General features: G+C 45.2%; 1 protein-coding gene across 2 annotated transcripts; it reads left to right on the forward strand.

Moving 5' to 3' along the window:
* The first annotated feature begins 1,604 nt into the window (after positions 1–1,604).
* Positions 1,605–14,042, forward strand: SIX4 (SIX homeobox 4). 2 transcript variants are annotated; one of them, XM_033187818.1, is made up of 4 exons: positions 1,605–1,691; positions 1,900–2,732; positions 5,507–6,192; positions 11,820–14,042. In XM_033187818.1, exons 1-4 carry the CDS (start codon positions 1,689–1,691, stop codon positions 12,614–12,616), a joined length of 2,319 nt encoding a protein of 772 aa, XP_033043709.1. In that variant the 5' UTR covers positions 1,605–1,688; the 3' UTR covers positions 12,617–14,042. The 2 variants fall into 2 exon arrangements, with proteins under 2 accessions (XP_033043709.1, XP_033043708.1); XM_033187817.1 differs by lacking the exon at positions 1,605–1,691 and having other exon boundaries at positions 1,821–2,732.
* Positions 14,043–14,414: the final 372 nt, after the last annotated feature.

Here is a 14,414-nt window from a genome sequence, read left to right on the forward strand (position 1 = left end):
ATTATAAATTTTAAATCTACCAGAGATGTCAACACATTAGGGTAATGCAAAAACAAGTTAAATCCTACATCAAATGACATCTTGGTTGACCAGCAACAAAATAAAGCCTGTCTACAAAAAAAGAAAATCTCACCAAGTTTATCATGACAGTAGGTGACCTAGACAGCTGCTTTGTAATATGCTGAAGTAGGCAGATATGAGTAGCTGGGAAGCACACACAATACAAGGCCACCCTGAAGTAAAGGTTAGGATGATGTCACTAAAATGTTGAATTTTGAGAGGCTGAGGTGGGCAGATCACGAGGTCAGGAAATCGAGATCATCCTGGCTAACACAGTGAAACCCCGTCTCTACTAAAAAAATACAAAAAATTAGCCGGGTTTGGTGGCGGGCGCCTGTAGTCCCAGCTACTTGGGAGGCTGAGGCAGGAGAATGGTGCGAACTTAGCAGACCGAGCTTGCAGTGAGCCGAGATTGCGCCACTGCACTCCAGCCTGGGTGACAGAGCGAGACTCCGTCTCAAAAAAAAAAAAAAAAAAGTTGAATTTTGAGAAAGAGCAGCAGCAGGCAAACCCAACTGACCTACAGTAATCAAAGAAGCAGAAATGGATTATCCCTTTTGGAATTAAGATCTCGTGCAAACTACAAAGGAAAGAGACACAACTGCAAACAACAAAAGACTCTACCCCCACTTCAGTATCAAACCAGAGGGCAATCTTCCATCTGTCTATGCTGTGGAAAAGGGGTTCTGATCCTGCACTGATCTAGATGACACCCGCACATACAGTGTTTCTAGTCTATCATCTTTAAAAAATAACTATTCATATACTTACATTAAAAATGTTCATGTAGAACACTTAAATTTCCATCTCATTAGTATAATTTAAAGCTTAGATCTCTTCCACACGACTCATCCAGGATAAACATATGGTTTAATATTCTACATGTTTAATTATATCATGTTCAACTAAGTTGGGTTGCCAGCCCTCCATGTGGCTTAAGGTTAAGTACATTTTTTGAAGGCTTCTTGTTTTTGTCTTCTCGGTGGCCTATTTATGCTGCTAATTATAAGGTTTTCAAGCATTTTGCCCCCTTTGGAATTTTAATTTACTTTAAATGCTTGCCCCTTAGAACATTTCCTAGTGTAATTTTATTTTTGACCCTTTTGAATACAAAATCCTTGATAAAGACATCCAAAAAGAGGGGGAATGGGGAACAGGGAGATAGTGGGGGGCTTCTGAATTGTCCTCTTAAGTTTTGTCATCTAGATGCTGAGGGTGGTCTCTTTGTTAAAAATTTAACTATCTAGACCTTAAGGCCACACAATTAATATTCCCTCTGGAATCGTAGGGCCTCTCTTTGAAAGAGTTGTCCAGTTTTCAGGCCACATTAGGTAATTTCCCGCCCAGCAGAGTGGTTTGGAAAGAATGTCGGTGTTTTCCTTCAGGTATAGGTGCCTGGGGGTCAGGGGGAGAGGGAAAAGCAAGGGGTGGAGTGGGAGGCGGGTGATCGACAGGGATAGAAACGGTGTCTCCTCCTCCCCCTGAATGCGAAATAGCCAATGAGGTGGCTCGGCCGGTCCGGCCCGGCCGCCACTGCCATATAGTATGCAGCAACCGGAGGAGTCACGTTGGGGGAACGGCAGAAAGCAGCTATCCGTTTACACTACTTTGCTCTAGCAGCTATCTTAATGGTGACTGCGTGGCCGGGGGGAAACCTGATCGGCCAGATCCAGCCGAAACCAGGAGGGAGGGAGTGGGCTTTCCGGAGGGGGAGAGGAGGGAGGGAGACGAAGAAGGAGGAGTAAGAGAGGGGGAAAGAAAGAGGAAAAGAGTGCGAGGGAGTGAGGGAGGGAGGAAAATAAACAACAAAAAATGTCCTCTTCCTCCCCCACCGGGCAGATCGCAAGTGCGGCGGACATCAAGCAGGAGAATGGGATGGAAACCGCCTCGGAAGGGCAGGAGGCGCACCGAGAAGTGGCGGGGGGCGCGGCGGTGGGGCTGAGCCCCCCGGCTCCAGCCCCTTTTCCCCTGGAGCCGGGGGACGCCGCGACCGCTGCCGCCAGGGTGAGCGGAGAGGAAGGGGCAGTGGCGACGGCGGCGGCTGGAGCGGCGGCGGATCAGGTACAACTCCACTCGGAACTTCTGGGCAGGCACCACCACGCTGCCGCCGCCGCGCAGACCCCGCTGGCCTTCTCGCCAGACCACGTCGCCTGCGTGTGCGAGGCACTGCAGCAGGGGGGCAACCTGGACCGCCTGGCCCGGTTCCTGTGGTCCCTGCCCCAGAGCGACCTGCTACGTGGCAACGAGAGCCTGCTGAAGGCGCGGGCGCTCGTGGCCTTCCACCAGGGCATCTACCCCGAGCTCTACAGCATCCTCGAGAGCCACAGCTTCGAGTCGGCCAACCACCCGCTGCTGCAGCAGCTCTGGTACAAGGCGCGCTACACCGAGGCCGAGCGAGCCCGCGGCCGGCCGCTAGGAGCCGTGGACAAGTACCGGCTGCGCAGGAAATTCCCCCTGCCCCGCACCATCTGGGACGGCGAGGAGACGGTGTATTGTTTCAAGGAGAAGTCGCGCAACGCGCTCAAGGAGCTCTACAAGCAGAATCGCTACCCTTCGCCCGCCGAGAAGCGGCACCTGGCCAAGATCACCGGCCTCTCCCTCACCCAGGTCAGCAACTGGTTCAAGAACCGCCGGCAGCGCGATCGGAACCCCTCCGAGACCCAGTCCAAAAGGTGAGCGCCAACTTTCCTCCTCCTCCCCCTTCCTCTCCCCCACCCCCTTCCCAGCTTTCTTTTCCTCCAAGTGCTCGCAAACATGGCGCTTACCTTCCCCACCAGCCTGGTCCGGCTGCCCACCTCTCCCCGCCCCCCACCTCGCTCCCTGCCGGCGGAGGTGGGGGGCGGCGGAGGCGAAGGGCGGGGGAACCTCCCTCCTTACCCTCCCCCTCTCCCCCCAGAAGTTTCTGGTCGCCCGCCTAGGTCTCAGTCCCCGCCCCCACCTCGGCTGGTCACTGCTGCCCGGCTTCCCACCCCCATCCAGCTGGCTTTGAAGTTGCCACCCTCTCCCCGCTTCTGGCTGGGCTAAGGAAGCGAGTGTGGACGCCGGCACCGTAGCTCTCCCTGCCGCCCGAGGCCCGCAGAGGTTGTCGGCGCCGGCTGGGGTCTGCACCTCCGCGGGGTCACACCGGGCCTGGCGCGCGCTTACGCTCCCGGATCCCCAGGGTTCAGCCGCCCCCCGTGCCTGCGTTGGAGGTCGCGGTGGTTGCTCTGGAGGGAAGAGAGTGTTGTGGGGCTGGCGGCGAAGAAGGGGTCTCGGAACGTCGAGGTTTCATGTGACAGAGTTAATCATTCACCTTGCCCCTGTGGTTCCCTTCGCGGCCGCGGCAACGTGGGGTGCTGGTGCAGCTCGGCTCTGTCATGTTTTGAAACCTGATTCTGAACTCCTTAGGATCGGATTTCAGCGCAGCCGGGGTAGCAGGGCTGAAGGGCTGCTTCCTCCCTCGGCCCCCGAACGCTGCTTGACTCCCTCCCGGTACGGTAGTTACTGGTAGGGGGCAGGCTAGCTTACGGCGGGCGGCAGCAAAGGAGTGGGGGCGCTATTAGCGCCCCTCCTTGTGCTCCCACCCCACTGGGTTTGAGCTTTTTGCCTGGCAAGCTGTTTTCCCCCTCTGGTAGAAAATACCGGATTTTCCACCTCTTTTGTGCGTCCTCCCGAGTCAGACACTTGGTGTGTGCGTCTGTGTGTTTTGTTGGACGAAACAAAGTAAGGAGAAGGTCGCCTAAAGACCTGGTGTCTCCAGCCCCGCGGGGATAGGAGAGAAAGAATCCAAGAGCAGCTCGAAGGTTCTGCTCAGGGAAGCAATCTGGAAGCCGGGGATCCAGCCCGCCTGGGCCAGGTGAAGGTGATCACCCAGCACATTCCAGAGCCGGTCTCAGCCCGCCCTTCCCGCTTCTGGGCCCCTGTGGGGGTCCGACGGCTTGGGCTCCGGCGTTCCTCGCCCAAGGCTGGGAGGCAGGCTCGGTGCCCTATTTGGCCCTCGCGGTAACCAAAACAAAACGTGCACCGGGATGTGCGTGCGCCTTCCGCAGATATGCGGAAAGGTCCAGAGAAGGCGCTTTGGTTACGCCGAAACACCTGCCCCGCGCCCACTAGAGGCCGCGGGTCCCGCGCTCGGGGACCAACGGAATCCGCAGGGCCGGGGCAGAGGGTGGGAAGGGGGCACCGCGAGCAGGCCAGCTGCCCCGCCGCCTCCGCTCGCGATCTCGGCACGCTCCCTGGGACTCCCCACGCCCCACTACCGGCTTCTCCGTCCCCCCCACCCCATAAACTCCACACCCCCCGCCCCCGGCCCAGTTGCCTGGTTTGGGCCCCTCTCCGGATCTACCTCCCACCCGCACCCCCGGGTGAGTCACCCTCGCAGACGGCGACGGCGGCTCAGCCTCAGCTCGTAAATCAAAGCGCTTTCTGCGTTCCTGGCCCCGCAGCCCAAAGCCCGGGTAATCCCCTACCCTCGGCATGAAAGCGAACCGACCGCCGGGCACTGCGGGGATGTCGGGTCCTCTGCTGGGCCAAGTCCCGCAGCGCTTCCAAAACGCCTCTGTTCTGCTCTCCTTTGCTCTCCCTCCCAGCCTCAGACCAAATGGGAAACCCCCGCCACTACCCACCCCTCAGCCCCGATTTGGTATTTCTCCCAAGTCAGAGAGCTGAGGAACAGGGCCCTGCCTGGAACAGAGGGACCAAGGACGTTGGGGAAGAGGTCTAATAGTTAAAAGGCCTCTGAGTGACCCACACCCTTTCCCTCCCACCTCACCAGGGCACTGGATGGTGTTTGTTAAATAGGCCCCTTTGGCTTCCTTTGGATTCAAAGGCGACTGCACGTAACTGTTCTTGGGTTGAAAGTGCCTTTTCCTACAACAAGGACAGCCACTTTGTTGAATGAGAGAGTTGTCAGTCTGGTGGAGTAGAAGTTTGGGAGCAGGTGAGAAAACGATCTCTTGTTAACTAACTGACCAAAAAAGAAAAGCTGAACACTTCCCACCTCCTGCTCCTTTGGTAGTTTCATTTACCTCCAAGATAACACTAATCTGAATTGGTTTGAGGGGAGGGGAAGGAGTTCCTAAACAGGAAAGACTGACCACCTCATCTAAGGCGTTTTTTTCTATGGTGTCAGCAGCATATGTAACAGTAAGGAATAGCACTTCTGCACTGTAAAATCAAATATACTCTTCTGTAATGCTGAATTTACATTTTCCAGATCTCTGGACTTTCCCTGAATTTATTGTTATTTTAAATGATTGGGATCCGAGAGTTTATCTTCCCAGATTCTCTGGCTGGTCAGAATCTGCTGAAAGGCCTCTTAGTTTAAATAGGACTAGCAGACATCCTGCTGTGCTTTCCTTAAATACTGCCTTTAATGGATTTAGAAGCTGGTTTTCCAAACAAGTGGCACTATGTAGAATGTCATCCCCCTGACCTTCTGAACATCTTGATTTCCCCCTCCATACAGTGAGTCAGATGGCAACCCCAGCACTGAAGATGAATCCAGCAAGGGACATGAGGATTTATCTCCTCACCCACTCTCCAGTTCATCTGATGGCATCACCAACCTCAGCCTTTCCAGTCATATGGAGCCAGTATATATGCAACAAATTGGAAATGCTAAGATATCATTAAGCTCTTCTGGAGTTCTGTTGAATGGAAGCTTGGTACCTGCAAGTACTTCACCTGTCTTCCTTAATGGAAATTCTTTTATTCAGGGACCCAGTGGAGTTATCCTTAATGGATTAAATGTGGGAAATACACAGGCAGTGGCATTGAACCCACCAAAAATGTCATCAAACATTGTGAGCAATGGTGTATCCATGACTGACATACTGGGGTCTACCTCCCAGGATGTGAAGGAATTCAAAGTCCTCCCGAGTTCTGCTAACTCAGCAGCCACCACGTCCTACAGCCCCAGTGTCCCTGTCTCATTCCCAGGCCTGATACCCAGCAATGAGGTGAAAAGAGAAGGCATTCAAACAGTGGCTTCCCAAGATGGGGGTTCTGTAGTGACTTTTACTACACCAGTGCAAATTAACCAGTATGGCATTGTCCAGATCCCCAATTCCGGCACAAACAGCCAGTTCCTTAATGGGAGCATTGGATTCTCTCCACTGCAGCTGCCCGCTGTGTCCGTGGCAGCTTCACAAGGTAACAATCTCATTTGGTACCTTAATGCACCAGCAAATGTGTTCATCAGTTGCTGTAAGTGACGCATTTGGTGATAGCTATAATTGATGTTTCTGTTCAGGTACCTTATTAGCTGCCGAAGTTATAGAATAGCCTTGATGTGATTCTCCTCTTTCACAATACCCATGTAATATCCAACTTGCTTTATTCCCTTGCATCACAAGGATGGGCTTTTATTTTACTAACAACTGAATGGAAAAATACAGTTCATAGCAAGTCCTGCCAGTTCTACAATTACAGAAATATGATAAGTCAATCAGTGCTTACAAAATAACTCACTGCTTGGCATTTTAATATTAAAAATTAATAAAATTGATAAGAACACAAAATTAGTCTAGCAGTTGGTAAGAATGCATACACTTTACCTAAGCATTATTTATTTGACCAAAAAATGTTTTAGAAGAACAAGCTAAAAAGACTGGATCAATTATGTTTGAATCCTGTTCCTCCTATAATGAAGACTGACAGACCTAAAAGAAAATCAGAGGAATATGCCATTGGATTTCTATTGCTCAGCATATATACTCACCCCCTAAATGTGTGGGTTTATTTATGAAGATAATAGTAAGCCTTATTTTATAGGTTTGTGGCTTTACTAACAGCAATCTTCCAGAGAAAGCACTTAAATGAAATTCAGGAAAACTGAGGCTGATATATTAGTTCTTCACTGACTTCAAGCAAGCCTGGATCCTCTATGTCATTTTCTCTTTAAAGAAATAGAAATGGTTAGAATTTGGCAGTGGAGTTTGCATAATCCCTTGAATTCAGGGGTGGTAGATGTTAATGCATGTTTGCCTTCTTGTAGGCACATCTGAAAATCCAGATTTTTACAAAACCAAAGTAGTAATTGTTGGCTTTAAAAGTCTGCTTCCCATAAGATGGTTTTACGCCCCCCCAAAAAATATCAATTTATGCACAACTGTCTTGTTACCACAACTATGGTCTATGTCAGCTTATTGAAGGAATTAATGGAAAAATTGTTCTAAATTTCATTCTGTATGTTTGCATTTCTTTAGGCAAAATGGTAGTAAAACAAGACAGTCCTGCAGCATACTATTCAGTTCATCACTGTTCCAAGTTATGGAAAGAGTTAAGCTAAGTTACTATCCAACATAGGGCAAAAATATGAAAACCACAGGGAAAGCCAAAATGTTTAGTTTGATAATAATTTAATGTGGATCTAACACCTTTTCTCTCGTTTGGAAAATTTCCAAAGAGGTCACATTTTAAAGGGAACAAATTTGAGCAGAAAGAATAAGTTATATATGTTGGGGGAGGAGAAAAGCAGAAATACTTTTAATTGTGTAATCTAGAAGATCACTGCCATAGAAAATTCTTATGAACTAATAGCTAAGTTTGTTAATGAAACATTTAATAGTAATAAGAATAGCATTTTCAGTTAAAATAACTAAGATCAAATAACAAGGCTGTCAATCCTTAGACCGTCTGGGTGAGTTGAAGGATAAGTTTAACCAGATAAGTTTAATCCAGCAAGCAACATCTCTGCATGGTAGTTAGGTATTGAGGTTCTCAATATAGCATTTTGGGGTTTCAGTTTTTTCTCACAGATACTGAGCCATTCTTTAAAATGTCTAGACAAGATAGATTTATCTTTCTATAGTTGGGATTTATGTGGAAAAGTAGAATATCTACATCTTTTACTCACTTTACAGTCTGAGCAACTAAGATGAAGATGATGATGATCATCTTTTTTTTTTTTTTTTTTTTTTTTTTTTTTTAGGCAGACAGTCATTTTGTCAGCCAGACTGGAGTACAGTGGCGTGATCTTGGCTCACTGCAACCTCCGCCTCCCGGGTTCAAATGATTATCCTGCCTCAACCTCCCTAGTAGCTGGGACTACAGGCGTGCATCACCACGCCTGGCTAATCTTTGTATGTTTGACAGAGACAGGGTTTGGCCACGTTGGCCAGGCTGGTCTTGAACTCCTGTGATCTGCCCACCTCAGCCTCCCAAAGTGCTGGGATTACAGGCATGAGCCACAGCGCCCAGCCTGATTTTTTTCTTATCATTACAAAGTAATGCCTTGTACCTATATAGTTTTTCAGTTGGATTTTTTATCTAAAAATTATTGTTCAATTTTTACTTCAGTTGTAGTTATGCTCAAAAATCAAATTTTAGATCAAATCCTCTTTTCTTTTATATATGTTATAATTTCTACAAATTCAGAAGTATTTATATTCAGTAGCAGTTGGGGAAAATGTTGCATGTAATTATGCTATTTATGGCTCTATAAAAAGTTAATCATTTTGTTCATGCATACACTGGCAAACAATTTCATAAACACGCACACACAACAAACTAAACATCTATTTGAGATGTTTTTTGCCACAAATCAGCTGCCTACAAGAATTTTAGAGGCCAGGCATGGTGGCTCACACCTGTAATCCCAGCACTTTGGGAGGCTGAGGCGGGTGGATCACCTGGGGTCAGGAGTTCGAGACCAGCTTAACTAACATGGTGAAATCCCGTCTCTACTAAAAATAAAAAAATTAGCCGGGCATGGTGGCACATGCCTGTAATCCCAGCTACTCGGGATGTTGAGGCAGGAGAATCGCTTGAACCCTGGAGGTGGTGGTTGCAGTGAGCTGAGATCATGCCACTGCACTCCAGCCTAGGCAACAAGAGCAAAACCCCGTATCTAAAAATAAATAAATAAAAAATAAAAATAAGAATTTAAAAGCATACTTAAGTTGAAGTCAGTGCTTTCAAATAAAAGCAGTTTTTTCATATGTGTGGTCTGAAACAGAAATGTATGTTAGAGAATAACTGAAACACACCTAGAAATGTTTTTCTTAACACCAGTATTTCTGTAATTAAACTTTCTAGTTAAATGTTTTAAAAGGGTTCACATACAGTGTTTTCCTTTTATTTGAAGACATTCCTTTGCATTAAAAATACTTGGAAGACATAAACAGCCCTGTGGCACTGATTTATCGATAGAGGTGATAATATAATGACAATATTCTAATACTTCAGGAAGGAAGATGTTTTCAGTGAATTAATTACCTTTAACATTGGGCTGCTCTCTCAAAAAAGTACTTTACTGAGGCCAGATGTGGTGTCACACCTGTAATTCCAACACTTTGGGAGGCCGAGGCAGGAGGATCACTTGAGCCCAGGAATTCCAGACCAGCCTGGGCAACATAGTGAGACCTCATCTCTACAAAAAATTTTTAAAAATTAGCCAGGTGTGGTGGCTAATGCCTGTAATCCCAGCACTTTGGGATGCCGAGGTGGGTGGATCATGAGGTCGAGAGTTCGAGACCAGCCTGACCAACATGGTGAAACCCCGTCTCTACCAAAAATACAAAAATTAGCCAGGCTTGATGGTGCTTGCCTGTAATCCCAGCTACTCAGGAGGCTGAGTCAGGAGAATTGCTTGAACCCAGGAAGTGGAGGTTGCAGTGAGCCAAGATTGCACCTCTGCACTCCAGCCTGGGTGACAGAGCGAGACTCCGTCTCAAAAAAAAAAAAAAAAAATTTTTTTTTAAATTAGCTGGGCATGGTAGTGCGTGCCTGTAGTCCTAGCTACTTGGGAGGCTGAGGTGGGAGGGATTGCTTGGGCCCAAGAGATGGAGGCTGCAGTGAGCCATGTTCACATAATCCCAGCACTTTGGGAGGCCAAGGCTGGCAGATCACTTGAACTCAAGAGTTCGAGAACAGCCTGGCCAACATGGTGAAACCTGGTCTCTACTACAAATACAAAAATTAGACAGGCATGGTGACATGCGTCTGTAATCCCAGCTACTCAGAGGTTGAGGCAGGAGAATTACCTGGGAGGCAGAGGTTGCAGTGAGCAGAAATCGCACCACTGCACTCCAGCCTGGGTGACAGAGCAAGACTCTGTCTCAAAAAAAAAAGTTTACTGAACATCTAATTCAAGATGAGGATAAATGGCCCACCTATCACAAAAGTCCCCCCAAATCCACCTTTCCTTCAGTGACCATATTTGAGGTCCTAGATTATCTAATTGCCATCATCTCATGCCTATGTAAGGAATCAGGAAAAAAGGGGTTTTATTTGATGGTAGTAGGGGATCTAATTCATCTACATTGCCTGAGTGATCTGATTTGAACATCTCAGCTTTCTATTTAACATTTCTTTTTCTACTTCTGGTCTCTATAGACCATTATAGTAAGAGCCTCAAAAGATACAAACCTTTTAGAGAAGCATTAGCTCTGATCCTTTATGTTAATCTGTATTTTTAAAAGCACATTTCATATTACCATTAATTGTTCCCATTACTACAACACTGAAAATTCAGAACTGGCACAACAAAAGGCAAAAATAGCTTTTGAATGTTTTGTTGACTTGACATTACTTTGTGGCTAGTTTGGTGAAAGTTTGCAACTTGTCTGTACAGGTTTATATGGTTAAGTTTTAAGCCCCAGGTAACTCATTTTATGTGGTATGTTCTACACTGCCATTTATTTATATTTTATGTCAGTTACTGAGCAGTCAGTCCTGAATGAAGGCATTTCATTTTGCATTTGTGTTTTCTAATTCTAACTGGCAGAGCTAGCAATAACTATCAGCTAATTGAGAGATGTCAAGTTACTAGTGATGAAACAGAAACTTGACCGAATCAGAACCTGGAAAAGATTTTTTTTTTCCACACTTGGCTTCTAACTAGTAGTTCTCAATCCCCCTTGGTCATCAGAATTACTTGGGAAGGTGAGTACTCTAGAAGCCCAATCCCCACCATTACTCAATATACCCGTGTAACAAACATGCACAAATGTCCCTGAATCTAATTTTTTTTTTTTTTTTTTTTTTTTAAAGAAAGAGAAATAGGCCGGGCGCTGTGGCTTGTGCCTGTAATCCCAGCACTTTGGGAGGCTGAGGTGGGTGGATCACAAGGTCAAAGGATGGGGACTATCCTGGCCAACCTGGTGAAACCCCGTCTCTACTAAAAATACAAAAATTAGCTGGATGTGGTGGCACATGCCTGTAGTCACAGCTACTCGGGAGGCTGAGGCAAGAGAGTCGCTTGAACCCAGGAGGCAGAGGTTGCAATGAGCCGAGATCGCTCCACTGCACTCCAGCCTGGCGACAAAGTGAGACTCCGTCTCAAAAAAAAAAAAAAAAAAGAAAAGAAAAGAAATAATAAGCAACAGAACCTTTAACATGTTCTATCCTCAAGACCATTGGAGGTCATGAGACATAAAAAGTAAAGGTTTGGAAATCACTGTTTTCTAAGAAGCTAATGAAAGATGGGGAAACAGGCACACCTGCGACTCAGGAATGCAAGTAGTTTTTTTGGCTGTGTTATGGTTAAACATAAAATAAAAGATGTCTCTATACAAAAATATATATATATATATATTTACTTGGAGAGGTAAAAACAGATGTTCTAAGATGTACTAAGTTATACTTTCAAGGAGTAGAGCCTGGGAATCTGTAGTTTTAAGTGCTCAAGGTAATTCTGAACCAGAATTGGGCTAAATTATTGTATGGAAGTGTTGCTTCTTTATAGATACTGTAGCTGAGAAAAAACCATGTGTGTGTAACTTTTTTTCTTTCCCTGTCACTTCCATCAATGATAATCAGTACTTTATTTTTTCTAGGTAATATCTCAGTAAGTTCAAGCACTTCAGATGGGAGCACATTTACAAGTGAGTCTGCCACAGTTCAGCAAGGAAAGGTTTTCTTGAGCTCTCTTGCTCCCAGTGCAGTGGTATACACGGTTCCTAATACAAGCCAGACTATAGGATCTGTGAAACAGGAAGGCTTGGAGAGGAGCCTGGTATTTTCTCAGTTGATGCCTGTCAATCAGAATGCACAAGTAAATGCAAACCTGTCTTCTGAAAACATCTCGGGGAGTAGCCTCCATCCACTGGCCTCCTCATTAGTTAATGTATCTCCAACTCACAATTTTTCTCTCAGTCCCCCTACATTACTAAATCCCACTGAGCTAAACCATGACATTGCCGATAGCCAACCAATGTCTGCACCGGTGGCAAGCAAATCTACTGTGACATCTGTCAGCAACACTAACTATGCAACTCTTCAGAACTGCTCCCTTATTACTGGTCAAGACCTATTGTCAGTCCCTATGACTCAAGCTGCCCTTGGGGAAATAGTTCCTACAGCTGAAGATCCGGTAGGTCACCCCTCCCCAGCAGTACATCAGGATTTTGTCCAAGAACATCGTTTGGTTCTGCAATCGGTAGCTAACATGAAAGAGAATTTCTTACCAAATTCTGAGAGCAAAGCAACAAGTAGCTTAATGATGCTGGACTCTAAATCCAAGTATGTCTTAGATGGCATGGTTGATACTGTCTGTGAAGACCTGGACACAGACAAAAAAGAACTTGCCAAGCTCCAGACTGTCCAGCTGGATGAAGATATGCAAGACTTATAAACTCTATTTCCTCCTCACCTCTTTTTGGCATCAGCGGCAAATCTTTTCATGAAGCCCCAAGGACACAAAACATTTTCCCATTTAAAGGAAAACACTCTAGTTTTGCAAGTATATGCATACAAGAGACTTTAGATTGATCTGCATGAAGATCACAGTTAAGTATACAGAAGTAGAACTGCATTATTGCAGCCTTTTTGTTCACTTATAAATGTTCTCTTTTAAATAGATGGAGACAAAGGAACAAGGTGAAATGTATCAAGTCAAAGTGAATCATTTGGTTGACTCTATAATTCTAAGGTCAAAATGGAACTTGATAGTTTTTTAAATTAAAAAATGTGTACACCTAACATAGAAAATTAAAGATAGCTGCAGACCATTAGAAATAATACAATTGTTTTTGTTTACTTTTACTCCATGGGCATTGAAAAGGTTAAGAAACATAAATGGTACATATTTTTAAAGTTAAGTAGCATGCATAGATATATGCACACACACCTCTTTTTCAGCATTTTTTGAGAAAGTCTTGGGTTAAGTCTCAACATATTTCCAAATGTGATTTCTAATAGCTCAGTGTGGCTGAGAAAGTGCGGAACTCCACTAAAAACTCTGAAACTTCAGTATGAATGTAAATATATCAGTTCTGTAAGCAGGATTTGAGTAATTACAGTGAATTTTATTTATACTATATATGTTTCTCTTCAGGCGCTATGAACTGAAAAATATGTTTTCTTACTGTTTAATTTATTTTTATTGTTTGAACAGGAAGTGAACATAGTTGTTTCCAACAAAGTTTTACTTTTTGTAGGATTTTTAAAATAATGATTTTTACCAGGAATCTATTAAGGTCAATATTAATAACACTGAAACAGGAAATCTAACTCCCAATATTGGAATTTTTGGTACTTTTTTTCACATCCTTGTTCTTTAATTAGCAACTCTGATTCATTTAAATATGTTTTTTATAGAATTGTATGTGCCTTTTTACCTTGTGGCCTTTTTATTAGTAGTAAGGTACAGAAGTGTCAACAGAAGCACTGATGGTTCTTTTCTACTATCTAACAGGGTTAATTTCACCACAAAATTGCTTTAAATCTGAAGAACTTAAGTTTCACTAAATATTATATATGGTATTTATCACACAGATGGATAAACTAATTATTGTTGATGCTTTACAAGGAAAATAAGTTATAAATACCATGTAAAATTGATTATACAGGCTGTGAAAAGCATTTTAAAGGAAAGAAAATATGTAAATTCTGTCGAGCAAGACTCTGTACTGTTGAAACGTGGTTCCAAAGGTTTTGGATCAGTGGCTACACTCTGACACATGGCTGTTGTTTTGGATCAGTGGCTACACTCTGACACATGGCTGTTGTTTTGGATCAGTGGCTACACTCTGACACATAGCTGTTGTTTTGGATCAGTGGCTACACTCGACACATGGCTGTTGTTTTGGATCAGTGGCTACACTCTGACACATGGCTGTTGTTTTGGATCAGTGGCTACACTCTGACACATGGGTGTTTTTTGGATCAGTGGCTATACTCTGACACATGGCTGTTGTTTTGGATCAGTGGCTACACACTGACATGGCTGTTGTTTTGGATCAGTGGCTACACACTGACATGGCTGTTGTTTTGGATCAGTGGCTACACTCTGACACATGGCTGTTGTTTTGGATCAGTGGCTACACTCTGACACATGGCTATTGTTTTGGATCAGTGGCTACACTCTGACACGTGGCTGTTTTGGATCTGTGGCTACACTCTGACACGTGGCTGTTTTGGATCTGTGGCTA

The sequence above is a fragment of the Trachypithecus francoisi genome, unplaced genomic scaffold (assembly GCF_009764315.1).
Source record: "Trachypithecus francoisi isolate TF-2019V2 unplaced genomic scaffold, Tfra_2.0 Lachesis_group3, whole genome shotgun sequence".
Taxonomy (NCBI): Eukaryota; Metazoa; Chordata; class Mammalia; order Primates; family Cercopithecidae; genus Trachypithecus; species Trachypithecus francoisi.